This window comes from Echeneis naucrates, chromosome 5 (genome assembly GCF_900963305.1).
Source record: "Echeneis naucrates chromosome 5, fEcheNa1.1, whole genome shotgun sequence".
Classification (NCBI taxonomy): domain Eukaryota; kingdom Metazoa; phylum Chordata; class Actinopteri; order Carangiformes; family Echeneidae; genus Echeneis; species Echeneis naucrates.
In genome coordinates, this window is record NC_042515.1 from 12,838,097 (window position 1) to 12,853,658 (window position 15,562).

A 15,562-nucleotide genomic window follows, 5' to 3' on the forward strand; every position below is an offset into this window, starting at 1 on the left:
TACTGCCAAACCAGCTTCGGTGTCTCTGACCTCCACCGGCGGGACAAACAGTATTCTGCCCAAACACACCGGCCCATTTGATGTTTTAATGTTGGTTGTTGAGAACAAACACGTCATAAACTCATAAAATCTGCTTCCATATGCCATATTTTATACCAAATCTTTGTGAACTGTTGGGCCTTTGGTTTATTAATGCTTAAAATTCTTAGGCAGTCTTTCACTTGTGACACCATGTTACAATCCGTGACTGGTCTGAAACCAAAACTGTTGGCACCGTTTTCTCTTACAACTACATTTAGACACGGTGACTCATACTTTCATTTTCAACTTGAAAGAAAAACTGTATAGCAGAAATTGCTCATTATTAATGTAGTTTCTTTTCCCCAAATACTCAAAGGAGAAAAGCCAAAGTAACAACACAGCAAAGACATTCATTTTCAACATTTTATTGGAATTTGTAATTCTTATAATAATTAAACAAAAACTAAATCAACTCACAGAATAGTATCTCACAATAAATAAGGATAGGTCTTTTCATTTGCAGCTTTTAACCAAAAACAATATGTAGGACCTGTGCACAAGCATCTAGAAACAGAAGTGCATTCATTGTTTGGGGTAATGCTGGAATTTGCTTCACTATGCTTTTACAGTGGCAAACTTTTAAAGGCTGTCAGTTCATATGGATTTATATTACAGTGACCTTATTTGACATCCATTCAGATTACCCATAGCAGCAGGATTTGCCAACATGGACATATATAAGTGTTGTGAAAAACATACTCTTTGTTTTGAGGCAGATAACACATTGTTAAATTGCACTACGCATGCAAATAGAAGAGTCAAACACATTGCTTTAGCTCAGTAAATAATACATTTGCTTCTGAGAACGCTGTATTTTGATTGTCCTTTCTGGAGCTTCAAATACAAAAACAAACGCCATAAAGGCACTGGATACTGGGTGCTATGGATAAACCACCTATCAGATATTTGTGCAATACTGCATTGTGTTTTTCATATATGCTACTTAACAGTACTGTATTAAAATCTATTGATAAATATCTGATATTTGTCTGAATAACCCTAAATATAAGTGTTTTTTAAGTGCTCCAAAGACATGATGCTACACTCCTAACTTAAATTATCTGTTGCTGTACACATGTCAGAGTCAGGTCAAGGCAAACGTGGCGATCTACTTTGAAAATCAATTAGCACAGTGGATGGAGGAAGACATGATGGCACTTCTGTCATTTATGATCTAAGCAAAGCAACTGCACATACTGGATAGCAGAAACTTTCAAGCCTTTTCCTACAAGTGCAGGATGGTAAAAAAAACATGATTGTACAGCTGGATATATAAAGTTTAATACACCTAGGACAGGAAGTGCTTGTGAAGATAAAAAAAAGACTCCTTGCCCAGATAATACACATGAAGACAGAACATAGCAGAAAAAAACACCAGTGGATTCGAACAAAAGAGCCAAAGGGCTTCATCTATTGTCTACCATTTGTATTCATAATGCACTTTTGTTGCAGACGCTCTTTAATGTGAATAAACGACAGAATCATGTTGGCCAACATCTCATCTGCTTCAAGTGTGTACAGTAAAAATGATATGCTCATTCTTCATGTCTCTGTACTGTCAGAGGCATAAAGTTTCCATAAAGCAGAGAGAGACTGCGTTTTCAGCACGGTGGAATGTATGGTAGGAAATGTCACTTTGCCCACACTTTGGCATACCCTTGATCCAAATGAGTGTAAATCCACTGACTCCAGAGATTACCGTTAATCTTCTCTGCTCAAATGTCCCCTTCTTACCACTCGGAAAAGCACCAACCCCCTCAGGGTGAATACAGTACCCTAATTTATCTTGTAGTAATCGTATGTGGCTGAGGTCCCTTCAGACGATTCACAGGGTGCAGGACCTCCCGGAGAGTGACTGCTGAGTCTGTGCAGAACAGTGCATTCCTGAGTGTGTGGTTGTGTTGGAAGATTGGCACCTTGGCGATAAGCTGCAGTGAAATTCACTCGCCGGATTTGCGTGGCATCCAAACCACTCTTCTTTTGGCCTGATAGAAATCTGTTGGGATAAAGAATCAAGAAATCAACACATGCAACGCCGCAACACAATTGCAACTCTACACAGTGATTATTGAATATATAAATATATACCTGTGATGTTAGTCTGTTTTCTCTTCACCCCTGTACTCTCTCCTCGCTCTGGTGTTTTCTCCAGTTTCTCCAGGTTGAATGCACGTCTCTCGGGTGTACCTGGGATGTTCTCCTTCTCACTGTGTGGTGACGCCACCCTTCCTCCCTTGGAGGGATCTACCTTTGCCTCTGCTGGACTCTGGACTCCTGTCTGTCCCAGGCTGAACATACAGGATCGGTAGAGCAGTGGCACCTTGTTGCCTGGGATGCCCTCCCATTGGAAATCACTGTTCTCCAAGGGCTTGTCCGAGATGAAGTCGTAGCCCCAGCGCCGTGAAGCCTCCTCCAGGTCTTTCTGCAGGGCAGCCTGGTACTCCACCTGCAGCTGTTCCCTGTCAACTGGGCCGAACAGGTTTCGTCGGGCAGGGCCATTCCCCAGGGCACTCAGAATCCGCTTGTGAGTAGCCATCGTTCTACACTGTTAAAAAACAGAAAAGACATCAGACTGCTGCTAGACATCCCAAGTGATCAGGTGAGACACTGATGGTGACAGTTCTCATCGTATGAGAAAGTAAGGTGCTTCAGAATTTTCAGAACCGCAACCAAATATTACTTTCACTAACAAGTCATCTCAATAAGCTGCTTTGACTGTAAAAGGGTAAATAATATCCATGACAGCGTCTCACTGCCCAGAATATCAAAACAGTTTGTATAAATCAACCATAAAGATCACCAATTTTCTATCATACATGACAAATACAAGATTTAAATCATCATATTTGACAAGCTTGGTATTTTGTCTTATGAAACAAATAAAACAATCAATTAAATGTACTCTCTCATTCCTAAAACAGTAACTATAGAAGTGCACATCGGTATAGTAACTACACTGCAAGTCTGTATAAAAGCAGAAACTCAGCTTACCATGACTCTAATCGGTCGGGTTTCCTCAGTGAGCACTACAGAGCATCTGCACTGGTGTCACTGCGGAGCCCTTTATAACTAGACAGTGAGCAGCCAGTGACTCACTGGGCCCCAGTGAGAACAGTGGTACATGCCTGGACATAATCTCAGGCAGACATGTAAGGAGAGACAACGGGCTGAGTCATCCCTCACTGTGGACACACAGAGTCAACACTAGGTGGCAGTGGCAGACCATCTACAGCTGGTCAGATCAACAGACCCATCTGAGTGAGCAGGAATATTTCATTCATGAAACTGTGAGATTTCAGAGGAATAAATCTATAGATCACACGAGTGATTTGCCAATGAATATATATGGATGGCACTCACAGGCTATTTCCAGAGAAACGCACAAAGGAATTGGCGCTGTCTCTGGAGAATAATGAGTTAGATTAGTCATCCGGGAAGGGCTGGGCAGGATTCCCAAGATTTCCATTTTCAGAGAACAATAAACTGAAACCTGAATCAGAATTCCTTAATTATGCAGTTAAAATACTACAGGGAAAGGAATTTTAATGAGAGTAATAAAATAAAAGGAGGATCATGGTGATTGTTAATGCTGATGAAGTAGATGGCATTTCATGAGTACAGAAACTTTTCCAATTCTTAATGGATGAGCAAACAGTGAAGCAACTCTGTTAATAGTACGTTAGAATAGTAGTATATAATAGATGTATACCAGTATCATCAGTATCAAGACTCACGCTCACAAATAAAATTTCTTTTACACCAAAGTCTGATTTTAAGTTAGCGCGCTTAAAGAATATGCCACAGAGCCATCCACGCTGATTTATTTAATAAACATGTATAAATATGACAGCCGAGGCTCCGTCTTCTCACTTGGCCTTTGCCACAGGCCACAGCAGAGCATAACAGACAAGAATGAGGTAATGCAGTGCAACACTCTTCCAGGAAATGCTGCTCATTCAGTCAAAAGGGGAATGCCAAGTTCTTTACTCAACACAAACACACCTACATTTCCCAAAAATACCCACAAATTGCAATCACTCAACCTGAAACGATTCATTGTTATTTTTTGTAAATTGTGATTTCTTTGAAAGCATGACAAAAACAAATTTTAAAAACAATGTGTGTTACGCAGTTGCCTTGGCGAGAATGAATATTTTTCTTATTTTAGAACTTAAAATGATAAGAGTTTATTATTTAAATATTAAAACAGTATTCTGTGGGCTTTTATTGGTTTATATGTATTGCAGTCCAGTAATCTAAAAAACAAGCAAACAGGTGACTCTTCACAGTCATACATCCCAGTCAATGACACCACTATGAGTGGACATCTCTAACTGCATTCATTTTCAAGACTCCCACCACAGAAAGGATGATCATTCATGGGCTCAACTATCCCTCCCACACCCACTGTTACATAACAGAGGACAGAGGACCTGCATCTCCTCAGATCAGGTGGTACTGGGGGGGGGGGGGTATCAGAATAAATCAGAAAATCATTTTAGTACAACAACTCCTCCAAATCCCGAAATCCTCTGCGTAAATCAATGTGTATGGAAAAAAAGGGGGAAGGCAATTTCATTACAGGGACCCCCCCCCCCCCCCCCGCCTTCCCGGGATACGACGTCAGAGAGCGTGCGGGACTTGGCGAGGCGGGGCGGAGTGATTCAAGGCTGGTGGCGGGACAGCCGGCACAGACCCTGCCCAGTTTACTATCCCGCTGCACGTGAGGCTGGGGCTCGTGTCGACCCGTCAAACTGGGCTGGCCGGCCGCCCTCCCCAACAACACACACACAAACAAGTCCAAATGAATCCAAATAACCCAACACGTCTGGGGATGGGAATGAGTCTAATATCTGAACTATTTCAGCTTCCGGGCCAAATACATCATGGAAATGATTAGTCCTGTAAACGTGTCACCCGAAGGCCTTGGAAATATATGATAATAATATATATGTATCATGGCGTTTTGTTTTTAATAATTATTAATACTGTTAAGGTCATACAGAAAACTCATCCTGTATTTGTAGACCATATCGGCAGTAAAGCTGGCATGGGATTTCTACAGCTCTTTCTAAATCAATGAAAAATAAAGAAGCTGTCAAAGGCTGGACACATCTTAAGTTGAGTGATTGTACTCACGTTATGGGCCGAATCTGGTCCGACACGAAGTCCTCCCGATTCAAACGTGTTGAATGAAGCTGCTTTTTCGATCTGCCTCCGTCTTGTTTTTCGGTTTTCAAACTTCACATCCAGCCCGACATGAAAAATCCCCCCGGGGCCGATGTTACTTAACCCTCCTCGATCCGACCTATAACACGACTTCAGCCTTTCCACGGACTCCTTCAACTTTTTCTTCCAAGAAAGCTTTCGGACTCGGACTCGGTCTAAACTTTTTATTAACTCCGGTGGGAGGGGACCGCGCAGAGGCGGGGCCTGCCGGCTCGCACACGTGGATTTGGCCCGGTAAACACATGAGCACACGTGAAGGCTGGACGTGTAGTAAGTTTGGGAGGAAATACCAGCAGCTCCTCCCTGCGCATGTCCGCAGCACAGACACTGCCAACCTGCTGCAGCTTGACAGAAGAGTGTGTCCTCCAACGCCAGAGCCTTTGCATCTGTGTAAATGTAGACAGTGCCACAGTGTCACAATCTGCGAAGCTTTTCTCTGAAGGAAACATGAAATTATTGCACATAATTATCTCCAAAAGTTTTGCAGAATAGATATATACTCCTTTAATCTCATAGAGAAATTAGATTCTTTGATGCCTCCCTGGCTGATATGCAGTCCATGCCATTATCTGCTGCCTTTGGCTGAGGTGCTGATGGCGGTTAGGAGCAGGGGCCTCCTGAATGAGTCCAGACTCCTGCCAAACACAGGAGCTGGCCTTGCTCTCCCGCTTTTCTGGTTTCCTTGTGTTGTTGTCCAACTATGGCATAAAAAAGGGCACTTGTCACCACTGTTTGATAAAATAAGTGCATCATTTCGACACAGAAGTTAAATCTGAGATTCACCAAAACAGCCATCTCTGCCTATTCTCGATGACAACTGTGATCAGGGACCAGTCCAGTTTAAGTGCACACATAGGTATGTACAAGTCTGCACCACCTCAATGTCTTTCTCTTTACAACTGACAGAGCCGCTGGCTGACTGGGGCTGAATCTGCAAACGTCTATCTAATAGAGTGGACTCACAGTATCTCATAACGCATCATGAAAAGAAATGTACAACCAATAATCAGTAACCAAGCAATATCTCCCATCATGTACTGCATACATGGCAGGAAAAAAAAGGTGCAGAGAAAATTACCCAAGATGTGGTGTGAAAGTATTTTTACAATATTACAGATGAGCTCACTCAGCCTCCACATGGGAGTCCATGAATAATGACTAGGGAGGAATGAATGACTGACTCCAATGAATGACCATCCTTGACCTTGGAGGAGTTCAGAGGGAGGCAGTCAGATCCTTGTGCTCCTCTTGCTGCCCTGAATGAGCAGCCCTTTTCCTGCTATTTTCTGAGTCAAACTGAGATAATAAGTAGTGTGACTCACCAACTTGGAAGAAAAAAGCTGTTACTATATGAAGAATGCTAACAATACCTCAGATTTAGACAATTTAATTTATACATTATCAAGCAATCCAGAATAGCCTGCTCTCATATTCACAGACACACAGATAGTTGTAACCCAGATCTCTAGCCTTATAAAAACTCTCAACATGCCAGCCACAAGTTTCTGCCATAAACCACTTCAGACCTGGGAAGCTGCACACAAGTTACATATTGTTCTGCAAAGTCAGTTCCACCCAGTGTTCCTGCTGTTAGGGGAGCTAGGTTTGTTTATCTCGGCAACAAGTCATCTGGGAGACAACCCCTCCTGTTTTCCAGCTCCATGACCGTGCCCTCCAACCTAGTTCCCAGCACGACGACAACAAGAGCCCCAACTGTAGGATACAGTGTTATAGGCCCAAACTGATAGGCACCACACACACTGTGTCCTTTGTCGAGTATCAGCAAAGTGTACCCACACTTGGAACACATACATCCACAGTAAGACTATAGTTAGTGGTGATATGTGCTGAAATTAATGAAGTTCAAACTAAATATGAGACTACAATGAATGCATATAGTGTATGTGACTAAGACTAAGTTGTGTGACCAGAGCAAAAGGCTCTACATTTGTACAGCTGAGTAGACACTTTATTATCTCTCAGCTCTGAGGCAGCTGCAGAGTGCAGAGTCACATATTCATTATGTGTCATCTTATTCAGGCTTTTGTTCCGCAGCTTTTGTGAAAGGTTGTACGTCATAAACGGTCCCAAACGAGGTGAACCGCAAAAACCAATGACCACTTAGTTAAATATTTGTTGACACATTTTAATGCCTGCATCTATGGTTATATAACATCCTTAATGCTTGACATTTTACATACTACAAAGTCTACACAACACTGATGTGTAAATATATAGGCTTCATACAGTATAACTGCCAGCAGTAATGAGAAAAATAATTATAGAAAAGATATTAATGTGATTATTGCCCGGTGGACTGTGTTTATTAGAAAGACTGTGTTGCAGTTTAATAGTAATTAAACACTTTTAAGCACAAATATTTTTTTCTGCATCCAAACTTGACGCGATTTTGATTTACAGTTAACATGAGTACAGTCCCATAGCTATCACTACTGCAGAGCGTGACCGTGCTCTGACTGTATAAAGGGTTAAGGAGAAGTGGGAGATGATATATTGGAGGTTTTCGCTACAGCATACATGCATGATGTCCAAATAAGGGCTGATATGACTTTAATTGTAATGGCAGGACTCTAAGAGCATACTCATGCTGTAGACAGACCAGTTCCCCAAAATATGCCCTCACATTTATTTGAATGCATTCAAGTCTGGGAAGATTAAATACTTGCTGCTGTTATTATTATTATTTTCATAGTTACAAAATCATCCACTGCTCGAACTGGACGACCTGAACCAAAGTTTGGTAAAATAATAATAATAATAATTACAGAGACTCTCAGTACTTGATGCTAGGCTATGCTAAGTGAATGCTGGCGGTAGGGACAAATATGAGAGTTGAAATGATTCTTAGAAATGTAAACTGTGATCGAGTTTCTTAGAGACCAGATTTAGTTCTTCGAATGCCCGTTTCATTTCATTCATTACAAAAAAGGGGCGGGGTTCTTTACAATAGCATCAAGCCAGTGGAAGAAACATTGGCACATCCTAATTTTGGAGCTACAGGCACCAGATTAAACTGACTCCATTGTTGCTCTGTTGTCTCCTGTCCGGCTGATCTAAAGTAAGCCGGAGGCTCCGTGGGCCCGGCTCGGTTACATAACAGCGGGAGGACTCTGGGTGAGGTCCCGCAGGTTCCCGCAGTCTGTGAGAGCCGTCTCCATGGACACCGTGAATCATGCTGCCTGTGACGTCACGGGGACTTGAGTAACTCGTGGAAAAGCGCGCGCAGATTTGAGAGGCCGGCGGCCCAGTGTTGTGCCGGTTCACGTGGACTGTGTGCGTGAATGTGCAGCCGCGGGTCTGTGCGGGGTGTGACCGAAGAGAGGATTGGATGGTGGGGGAGCAGAGGAGAGATATGGGTGACATAAAGAAAAAAAAAAAATCTGTGGGAAGCAGAAAAGAGCCACAGCTGTGAACTACCATAAGGAGACATGTAAAGTTTGTATTGTTATACTAGACATCCTGGAGAAACAAACAAAACAAAATATACACTTCAAGGTGAATTATACTTGAAACTATAATTTATATCCGTGTAATGGTGATACGTGGATCCTAAACCTTTAACAGACTCTTCACACACATACGTAAGTTTATCGGCAGTACAAGGACCCCATTATTTGGATGGCTTATCGCTTATCCATCCTGGTCCAAGGGTTAAACTCCGGATTACATAACCTCACACCGGAGTCCGTGTACGACAGGAACGGAGGGAAGTTAAGGGGACAGACTGGGAGTGAACTCAGGTTATTCTGCTTTCCTTTGACTTCACAAACAACCCGGACATCCTCCGTCCATCTCACTCTTACTATATTTTAGTTCTAGTACTTATCAACTATCAATTAAACTATTTCACTGACCGGTAAATCTTACATAGTATTGTATGTATTCAAATCACACGATTAACAACCAAACTTTGTTTAGTAAAAATTGTATGAACCCCCATAAATGTACCTTTGTTTCAATTTGTGGATCGTCGCAATTTTTACATTTTTTAAATCTTTAAATATTCAACCCCCCCCCCCAAAAAAAAAAAAAAAACAACAAAAACCCCCACACACATAACCCACCAACCCTTGGTTGATGCAAAGTGCTTTTACGTGAACCCCAAACCAAAAAAAACGAGTTACACAATCATCCAGCAGGTAGATGATATGAAATAGTTGGACAACATTTGGAAAATTTCAAGGTATAATCTCAACTGCACTACTCAGTGACATTACCATGGATCCAAAAAAAAAAAAAAAAAAGTAAAGTGGTGTGAGCTTCTGGCAGACACTTGCTAATGCTGTAGGAGTGCCCTCTTGTGGGAAAGAGACTAGGTAGAAAAAAGGTCATGCCATTCAAGAAACACAATATAGGATTTTGTAAACCAGTAATTTTTAATTGAGACCATTCACAGAGTATCAAACACAAGAAAATAACAGAAGCCTTCAAAGACTTGTGCTAATTAACCCTGTAAAAAACGCTGTCACTTCCATCTTGAAGCAGGGTTCCTTTATTACAAATTACCAACCAATTACAGATGGAAACCTTCAGTATGAAGAAAGTAACATATTGAAAAAAGGCTGGCTTTACAGACAACCGAAAGAAGGGCCTTAATTACACCTCATCCAAGTCCTTCCTTAAAAAACTGCTGGCTTTTACACAACAAAATTGAGGATCAACTCACACTATGTCTACACAGTACATTCATTACAAAAGAAATGAAGCTATTAAGAGATGGACTGGTGAACTGGAATGTTGGGTGGTAAAACTGTTTCAGCACAGGAAACAGAAACAGGAGGAGGCATCACTCCTGTACACACCCCGACAAAAGCATCAGAAAATTACCACAACAACACAAAAAGGGGAGGAACACTAAAATGCTTGATTGTGTAAAAAAAAAAAAAAACAAAAACAAAAACAAAACAAAAAAAAGACCAAATGGCCAAGTTGAAGTCCATGAACAGCAAAGCCTGTACAACCGTTACACCTGATAGGCGTTCTATTTTCTGTCATTGGACCTGGAGCGGCTGAAGGAGAGAAGAAAAAAGTAAACATTAAAGCCAGTCAGAATTACTGATCAAACTGCAGTCCAAAGAAGACTTAACTGTTGATGTTATGAGCATTACTCTCAGCATAGTGTTCTTAAGAATCCTAAACAGATCGTATCAGAATAATATGGCTTCACTTTACATTATGCAAATAAAAGTAACACTGAAATAAGTCTTGAGACCAAATTGGTACCTCCTTGATCGAGAGAAGGACCTTGAAGGTTTGTGGTTCCTGTCCCGGGAAAGGGACCTCTCCCTCCTCCTGTCTCTAGAGAAAGACCTGCAAAATCCAAACCATCCCATTAGGTAAAAATTGCAATTGAAGTGTGACTCACTTTTAAGGATATTCTTACAATCCTTAAGACACAACATACAAATCAATATACTCAGGCTGTGTTTAAATTTTCAAGTGTTGTATCTACACACATTCCAAAGATTTTCTCATGTTCATAATATATTATGAATATATATAATATATAGAACTGGATGGGGAGGAAAACCTCAGTTTACACACCTGCTACGACTGCGGCTGAAGCTCCTCCTGCGTGGGGATCTGCGCAGGAAAAATATAAGAATTAAAAAACAGATACATGTACTGAACACCCGTAGAGCTCAGAGCTCTACACTACTTTCACCCCTTTCTTACATGGGACTCCTTCAACACAGCTGTTTGTCTATCTTGGTGCCTCAAAATGGAAATAAAAGACCTGGGCGTTTCCCCCACAAGTTATTTTAATAAGAAAATGTAAGTCACTGGCAATGGACCTAGCACATAGAGATGGCAGATGCTTAGGAATCACCCCTCACCTACCCCACAGAATCACATGCACCTTTAGTCACCAGTGTGAATTACATTTTATGTATAACATGAAGTGGCAAACTTGGATGTGTTATATCATTAATATAAGATTTGTTGTGGTGTCTGAGCTTTGAAGCTTATGTCAAAACCAAAGTGTGCTAACCAGCAACATTGTTTTGGGTCAGAGGATCTAACGCTGCACTGTGGACTGGCTCTAGTGTGGGAAGACAAAGACACACACAGACCACCATCTGTATGCAACTGGTCCACTGCACTTCAACGGAGAATGTAAGAAAAATAGAGACTAGTAAGAAAGTCCAATAAAATCTGTTTAAACCAACCACACAGCACAGAAAGTTTTGATATTTTTTTTTTGGGGGGAGGGGGGTTTGAGGATTTTGATTTGTGAGATTTTATCTTTCTGCTCAGAGCCCCAAGACATACCACAAGATTATCTATAATCGAAATTTCTGGAAACTTGAACTTCCAGATATTTGGTGTTGGATCATTCCCATTTGAAACTAGGAATTAAAGTCATGGTTGAGGACATAATGATAGACTTTTTTTTTTTTAAACAAACAAAAAAACAAACAAAAAAAAAAACAAAACAAAACAACCTTTTCAAACCAGCTGTCCCTTCACTTGCAAAACTTTAATCAGCAGTGTACTGAATGAAGCAGGAAAACTTACTAGTATTTTTGGTTTTCAACAAGCTAGATATGACGAAAGGGAGGCAGACTGTCGGCCGGGTAGGTAGAATTGGCTGAATAGGACTGGCCAGATGCTGCAAGGTGATTAGGTGGCAGGCAGATGGGGGTTGACTGTGGCTTTTTTCCTGCTTTAATTGGTTAGCCGAAGGCTGCTGCTGGTAGGTTGTAGACATTTGGAAACGCAATACGCTGATTGGTCGGGAATGTGAGGTGGGCCGCTGCCGTTTGGGTTAAGGTTGAAGGAAGAGGAGGCTGAGAACGGCATGCTGAGGAACCAATGGACTGGTGCAACCTGACGACTGGCCATGCCTGGGTCATGTGACAGCACCAGCCAAGCTGAGTGGGGCACGATGGTCAGCAGTCACATGATGCTGAAAGAGGACTAGTTGATTGACTCTGAGGGTGGTGAGAAGAGGCATGGTGGTGGCTCTGCAACGGGTTTCATTCTTATTAATATAGATGAAAAATAAAAAGCATCCTCAAACAAAAGGATAAAAAGCATCACATTTGGCACTTTCATTCCCCCATTATGTTAAACAGACTAAACTTCTTCCAACACAGGAATTGTCTAATCCCATTTCATAATCCCATTTCTCGATTTTAAATGTTATGATACAGAAAATCCCTCTGTGTGTACAAAAAAAAAAAATGTACACAAAATTCTGCAGGCCAAATTTTCAGATGCATATTGGGCTTATTATAATGCCATATTCTCATATTGTATCTCATTTGTTTGTGAATGTCTATTTGTTTGGTTCTGTGCATAAAAAGACCAATGTCAATGAAGATGAAATTGCAAGCTTTAGACAGTCACAAATGCATAATCAGCAGAAAAGATTAAAAACTGTAGAAATGTCTAGGCTGCAAACTTGAGCCATTACCAGGAAATATACTGCGGGTAAGAGTGGATTCATTAAGCCAAAGAAAGATTATTGATTTAAGTTATATTAAGTGTTTTCTCTAGTAGCCACTGTCAAACAACATCACGTGGGTCACCTTCGTCTGGGTGGCGGGCTACGACGCCTGTAGTCATCTCTGTCTCGCGGTCGCCTGCTCCATGAAGGGGGAGCGCCCCGGGTGCGGCTGCGTTTCTCACCGTTGGACAGCTCTACTCTTACTCGACAACCACACAATGTCCTGCAAAACAGTCAGCATTAACATTAACAACTGTCCCACTTCTCATTTTTAGGCAACTGTAACAGAAGATTAGAGCAACTCATACCTTCCATCAAGCTCACGCACTGCATCAATTGCATCTCTGGGGTCTTCAAATTCTACAAAGGCAAAGCCTGGGGGGTTCCTGGCCACCCACACGCTGCGAAGGGGACCATAGTAGCCAAATGCTCTCTCTAGCTCCGTCTTGTTTCCATTGTTGCCTAAATTTCCAACATAGACCTTGCAGTCAAGAGGACAGTCACGGTGCATGACGAGATCTGCGAAACAAAAGGCAGAGAGTATTATTACATCTTCACTTCAATTACTTTTCTGCAACTCGAAAAACAAAGCACCCAAGATTATCCCCTGCACTTCTGGGCAAAATTTAATGAACATGTGGTGTCAATTCTACGAAAGTGTAACATACATTTTCTGTAACGTACCATCCAAAATAACGTCAAAAAAGGCTTTTTTCCACCGGACAATATCCAGTCACTAAATCATTGCATTGAAAGGGTACGGAAACAAATCTGGCTTGTCTATATTTGTAATAAATTCTGTGGCCTCCTTTCTGAATGGCAGCCTACGGTCACGTTAGCGTCACAAAAACGCTAAGCTAAATGGATTTAGACGGAAAAAAACTAAACATGTTGATTAAAGTATACTCATAAAGATGCCAAAACAACATTTCATTTGAATCAGTGGCCCTTGCCTTTATGTACATGTAAAATATGTTGCAGATTTGACAGAAAGGTCATAAAACCACGTAACGTTTGCTGGTTAGGAACAGCTAAAATGGCTGTCGCCTTCCAGAGGCCTGTACAGTCCGCATTCATGTACTACCCAGAGAAATCACACGACAGAAACCATTAATCCACTCGACCGTGGTTACTTTAAGAACTTTCATAAATACGCACTTTGGTTAATTTAATTCAGGCTTTACCGTGTTTGTAGAAATTCACAGCAAATCTTTCCGCGCTCCTCTGCCTGCTCAGCTCTTCGGGCGTCGAAGGAAAATGGCGAGCGGAAAACACGTTCGTCCAGCCAGTGAGCAGGAAGGTGCTGTCCGGGGCGGAGTCAGCAGCTGTCTTCTTCTTCTTCTTCTTTTTTTTTTTTCTTCTTCTTCTTCTGCTTCTGCGTCTACTTCTTCTTCTTCTTCTTCTTCTTCTTCTTTTTTTTTTTCTTTTCTTCTTCTTCTTCTGCTTCTGCGTCTGCTTCTTCTTCTTCTTCTTCTTCTTTTTCTGCTTCTGCGTCTGCTTCTTCTTCTGCTTCTTCTTCTGCTTCTTCTTCTTTTTCTTCTCCTTCTTCTTCTTCTTCTTCTTGAGTTTACTTTGTACAGTACATTATGGCATGTTCTTCTGTTTCCTACTGATCGCAATAGTCACATTTCTATTTTATACAGTGTGCTGTTAAGTCCTGAATGACCAAATCTTAACCTTGTTATTATTGTTTCCTCTGCGGGATCTTGCTGTCTCTCTTGTAATTCTAACACTTCTTTGAATTCTATAAAACCAATTGCCTGTTCTTTCTTCTTCTCGTTGCTTTTGCCACCTTTCTTTTAACTTATGCTTAATTTTGGTTTTCATTTGGCTTTTACTTAATGGAACTTGAATGTCAATGTGATTGTTTCTTGTTCCTTCTTTTGCCCACCTGTCAGCTGTTTCATTTCCTGTTATTCCTATATGAACAGGTATCCACACTAGTGTTATATTCAGTCCCATCATTTGGATTCTGAATAATGTTTGCTGAATTTCCAGTAATATATCTTTTCGGCTGTCTGATTGTACGTATTTCATGCTGATCAGAGAAGAGCTGGAGTCAGAGAACACTACTGTCCTCCCAGGTCTCACCTCTTCAACCCACTGGACTGCCACTAACAGTGCCATCATCTCTCCTCTATATACTGATACCTCATCACTGATTCTCCTGGATCCTTTAATGTTAAATTCTTGAACTACAAATGAAATAACCACTCTGCTGTCCAAATTCTTTGATGCATCTGTATATATTTGAATGTGATCACTGTATTTATTTCCTATATAATCCTTTATTAACTGCAGTTGTAGATTTAATTCCTTATGTTTATGTTTTTTGTTTAACAGAGTGAGGTCCACGCTAGGTTCAGGAAATATCCAAGGTTGTGTCAGAAATCAAATATTCAAATTCCAGTTTTCTGCCGCTTCCGTGATCCCCTAACGTGGAGCTGTGTGGATATTAACCAGCTGTTTTAGCACAATATCTCATATCTATTTTGTGTTTGTGAACCTTTCATCATCTGATCTCTACAAAAATGAGCTGTTTGTCTTCATGTTGGGAATCAAAGCACATTGAAGTGAAGTGAAGTGAAGTGAAGTGAAGTGAAGTTCCATCAGGATAAATAAAGTAGATATCTATTTATAACATGATATTTAAAATAATATAATATTGCACCTGTATGTGTGTAAATGAAAAATACAGATGGTGGTACAGAATGCTGATCTACCAGTTTTGTGCCGTGTGCCTTGAGCAGCACGATGGTTAGGCCTGTTGCCCTACAA

General features: G+C 41.1%; 2 protein-coding genes across 5 annotated transcripts; both read right to left on the reverse strand.

Annotated features, from left to right (window-relative positions):
- Window positions 1-440: 440 nt before the first annotated feature.
- Window positions 441-6,493, reverse strand: cdkn1a (cyclin dependent kinase inhibitor 1A). 3 transcript variants are annotated; one of them, XM_029502658.1, is made up of 3 exons: window positions 6,470-6,493; window positions 2,170-2,626; window positions 441-2,077 (listed from the first exon to the last, which is right to left on the reverse strand). In XM_029502658.1, the coding sequence occupies exons 2-3, from the start codon at window positions 2,615-2,617 to the stop codon at window positions 2,022-2,024; spliced, it is 504 nt and encodes a 167-aa protein (XP_029358518.1). In that variant the 5' UTR covers window positions 2,618-2,626; window positions 6,470-6,493; the 3' UTR covers window positions 441-2,021. The 3 variants fall into 3 exon arrangements, with proteins under 3 accessions (XP_029358518.1, XP_029358517.1, XP_029358516.1); XM_029502657.1 differs by lacking the exon at window positions 6,470-6,493 and adding an exon at window positions 5,221-5,427; XM_029502656.1 differs by lacking the exon at window positions 6,470-6,493 and adding an exon at window positions 3,073-3,150.
- A 3,195-nt stretch (window positions 6,494-9,688) lies between these two features.
- On the reverse strand, window positions 9,689-14,101 carry srsf3b (serine and arginine rich splicing factor 3b). 2 transcript variants are annotated; one of them, XM_029501738.1, is made up of 6 exons: window positions 13,969-14,101; window positions 13,093-13,303; window positions 12,867-13,007; window positions 10,876-10,914; window positions 10,555-10,641; window positions 9,689-10,340 (listed from the first exon to the last, which is right to left on the reverse strand). In XM_029501738.1, the coding sequence occupies exons 2-6, from the start codon at window positions 13,293-13,295 to the stop codon at window positions 10,313-10,315; spliced, it is 498 nt and encodes a 165-aa protein (XP_029357598.1). In that variant the 5' UTR covers window positions 13,296-13,303; window positions 13,969-14,101; the 3' UTR covers window positions 9,689-10,312. The 2 variants fall into 2 exon arrangements, 1 of the variants encoding a protein (XP_029357598.1); XR_003840729.1 differs by lacking the exon at window positions 9,689-10,340 and adding an exon at window positions 11,851-12,299.
- Between the last annotated feature and the right edge of the window lie 1,461 nt (window positions 14,102-15,562).